This window comes from Budorcas taxicolor, chromosome X (assembly GCF_023091745.1).
Source record: "Budorcas taxicolor isolate Tak-1 chromosome X, Takin1.1, whole genome shotgun sequence".
In the NCBI taxonomy this organism is placed as follows: domain Eukaryota; kingdom Metazoa; phylum Chordata; class Mammalia; order Artiodactyla; family Bovidae; genus Budorcas; species Budorcas taxicolor.
The window spans coordinates 114030444-114032796 of NC_068935.1; the positions used below are offsets into that span (position 1 = coordinate 114030444).

General features: G+C 54.0%; 1 protein-coding gene across 1 annotated transcript; it reads right to left on the reverse strand.

Annotated features, from left to right (window-relative positions):
• Window positions 1-249: 249 nt before the first annotated feature.
• On the reverse strand, window positions 250-1701 carry LOC128070432 (melanoma-associated antigen B2-like). The gene is made up of 3 exons (XM_052663745.1): window positions 1428-1701; window positions 480-1397; window positions 250-320 (listed from the first exon to the last, which is right to left on the reverse strand). Exons 1-3 carry the CDS (start codon window positions 1699-1701, stop codon window positions 250-252), a joined length of 1263 nt encoding a protein of 420 aa, XP_052519705.1.
• Window positions 1702-2353: the final 652 nt, after the last annotated feature.

Here is a 2353-nt window from a genome sequence, read left to right on the forward strand (position 1 = left end):
CAAAAGCGATTTGAGGATTTCCACTATGTATTTCAAAAATCAAAACTCTTAATCCTAAATCTGACAAACAGCAACTGCATGAGACCCATGTAATTCATATACGTCTATCATGAACCTAAATGAACTTTGTTGAAAAAAGTAACAATTGAAAATTGAGGAATAAAAAGTCAACAAGTTATTGATGCATATTAGGAACATAGGTTGACAGGCTTCTCAAACCACAAAGTGAAGAACGGGCTTCAGATGACACTAGGGGCGAGTTGAGCAGCTGGATGTGGCCCTGGAGTGGGCATTGGCTGAGGCAGAAGTGCCAGCCCTGGCTGAGGCAGAAGGGCCAGCCCTGGCCGAGGGAGAAGGGCCAGCACTGGCCAAGGCAGACATGTCAGCCCTGGCTGCAGCAGAAGTGCCATCCCTGGCCAAGGCTGAAGGGTCAGCACTGGCTGAGGCAAACATATCAGGCCTGGCCGAGGATGAAGTGCCAGCCCTGGTTTCGGCAGAAGTGGCAGGTCTGGCCGAGGCCAAAGGGCCAGCCCTGGCTGAGACAGAAGGGCCAGCCCTGGCCGAGGCAGACATGTCAGCCCTGGCTGAAGCTGAAGTGCCAGCCCTAGCCAGAGCAGAAGTGCCAGATCTGGCCAAGGCAGAAGGGCCAGCGCTGGCCAAGGCAGAAGGGCCGGTCCCGGCTGCAGCTCTGGCTCCGGTGCTCTCTACCTCTTCTCTCCAAGCCTCCTCATAATACGGCAGTAAGGCATTGGGGACTAAATCGTTGACCTTGGTCAAAAACTGCAGGACTTTCGTCTTGCTGGTTTCTGTGAGCGCTTTAGGACCCCACAGGAACTCATAGCGAGGGGGATCGCTGCCGGGCACCAGGTTGTACTCCAGGTACCCTTCCCGCACCAGATCTTCTGTGATGAGCTTCCTGGGCTCTCCAAAGATGAAGTGACTTCTTCCATCATAAATGCCCAGAATATTCAGGAACTTCCAGATCTCCTCCTCAGAGGCGCGGTGGCCATTCAGATAGATGACACCCAGCAGAGGCATCAGAAGACCATTCTTCGGCAGCCCCCAGTTACCTCTCATAGACTCACTGTCACTGAGATCTAGGTTGCTCACCAGGGTATAGCAGTGACTGTTGGGCCTGACTTCCTTCAGCACCAGGCCAAACACCATCTCCATGCGCTCAGAGGCCCTGCTAAGGATCTCAGGGAATTGCTCCCTGTACCTTCTAGTGATTGCCTTCAGCATTTCAGACCTCTTAATGCACTCCCTCACCTGATACTTATATAGCATGTACTGCACCAACACCCCTGCTTTCCTCGTCAGAAGATCTGTGTGAGAGCTCCCAGCAGCAGCTGAGGCCTGGGAGGAATTTTCCCCTTCCTGAACTTGGCCCTCGGCACCTACACCAGATCTTGAACGTGCTGCGGCACCAACACCAGATCTCGAGCGTGCTGCGCGCCCGACACCAGATCTTTTGCGTACAGCACCTGCAGCAGCGCTGGTGGTGCCTTGGGCTCCCTGAGGCTCCTTGGAGGTGCCAGCAGCAGACGAGCTTGAGGGACCGCTCTCTGAATCAGGAGGGGAGGAGGAGGTGGTCTCTTCCTCCCCAGATGTGGTAGCCTGATCATGAAGACCCTGGGTCTCAGCTCGGGCCTGGCGACGTTTCTCACGAGCACGGTGCTTACTCTTCTGCCCACGAGGCATGATGGCGGTGGTCAGGGACCGCAGGCACGAGTCTGGGCCAATAGACAGGAGGTTGGGGCACCTGGAGGTTGGAGAATGAGGTGACATGAGCACATTAAAACAGGGAGATTCCACCTTGGCTTAATCAAAGGCCGCCTCTGCAGGTGTCCTTGAGGACACTGCCCTAGGAACCCACAAGGCTCCTGTTTTCCTGGTCAGCCTGTCCCCCACACAATCCCACAGAGGAAGAAAAAAAGGCTTTACTTTTCCTCTGCATCCTCTCATCCCTGCTTTGGATTTACTCAGGTGACGGCAGGTGCTTGCAGTGGGGTCCTCTCAGCTCATCTTCAGTATTATTACGTCAAGTCCTGGCGGAGCCTGGGCACCCTTCTGTCTGCTACTCTGATACAGACACTGTAGACCTCCACATAATCCAGAAGCAAGTGAAGGGCTGCCTCAGTCCACCTCCCTCCCAGGGCATACCCAGTGCTGAGAACTCAGTAGGGTCTTTTCTATCCTGAGTTCACTGGGATCATCATTCATGGTCCTTACCTTGGCTCCTTAAAATGTTGGGCACTATTCTCCATTTGCTGACTGGTGGCTGCACCTTCAGACTGGACATTTCCCCTCCCCTAGACTTGGTATAAAATCGTAAAGCAGATGTTCAACCTCA

Bases quoted from the DNA above. Each gene is read 5' to 3' on its own strand.
- LOC128070432 (XM_052663745.1), bottom strand. From the start codon at position 1,701: ATGCCTCGTGGGCAGAAGAGTAAGCACCGTGCTCGTGAGAAACGTCGC. The intron at 1,398-1,427 runs GTGCCGCAGCAC...GATCTGGTGTAG, and splicing joins ACGCTCGAGATCTGGTGTTG to GTGCCGAGGGCCAAGTTCAG. The intron at 321-479 runs GCACTTCATCCT...CTTCTGCCTCAG, and splicing joins TTCTGCCGAAACCAGGGCTG to CCAGGGCTGGCACTTCTGCC.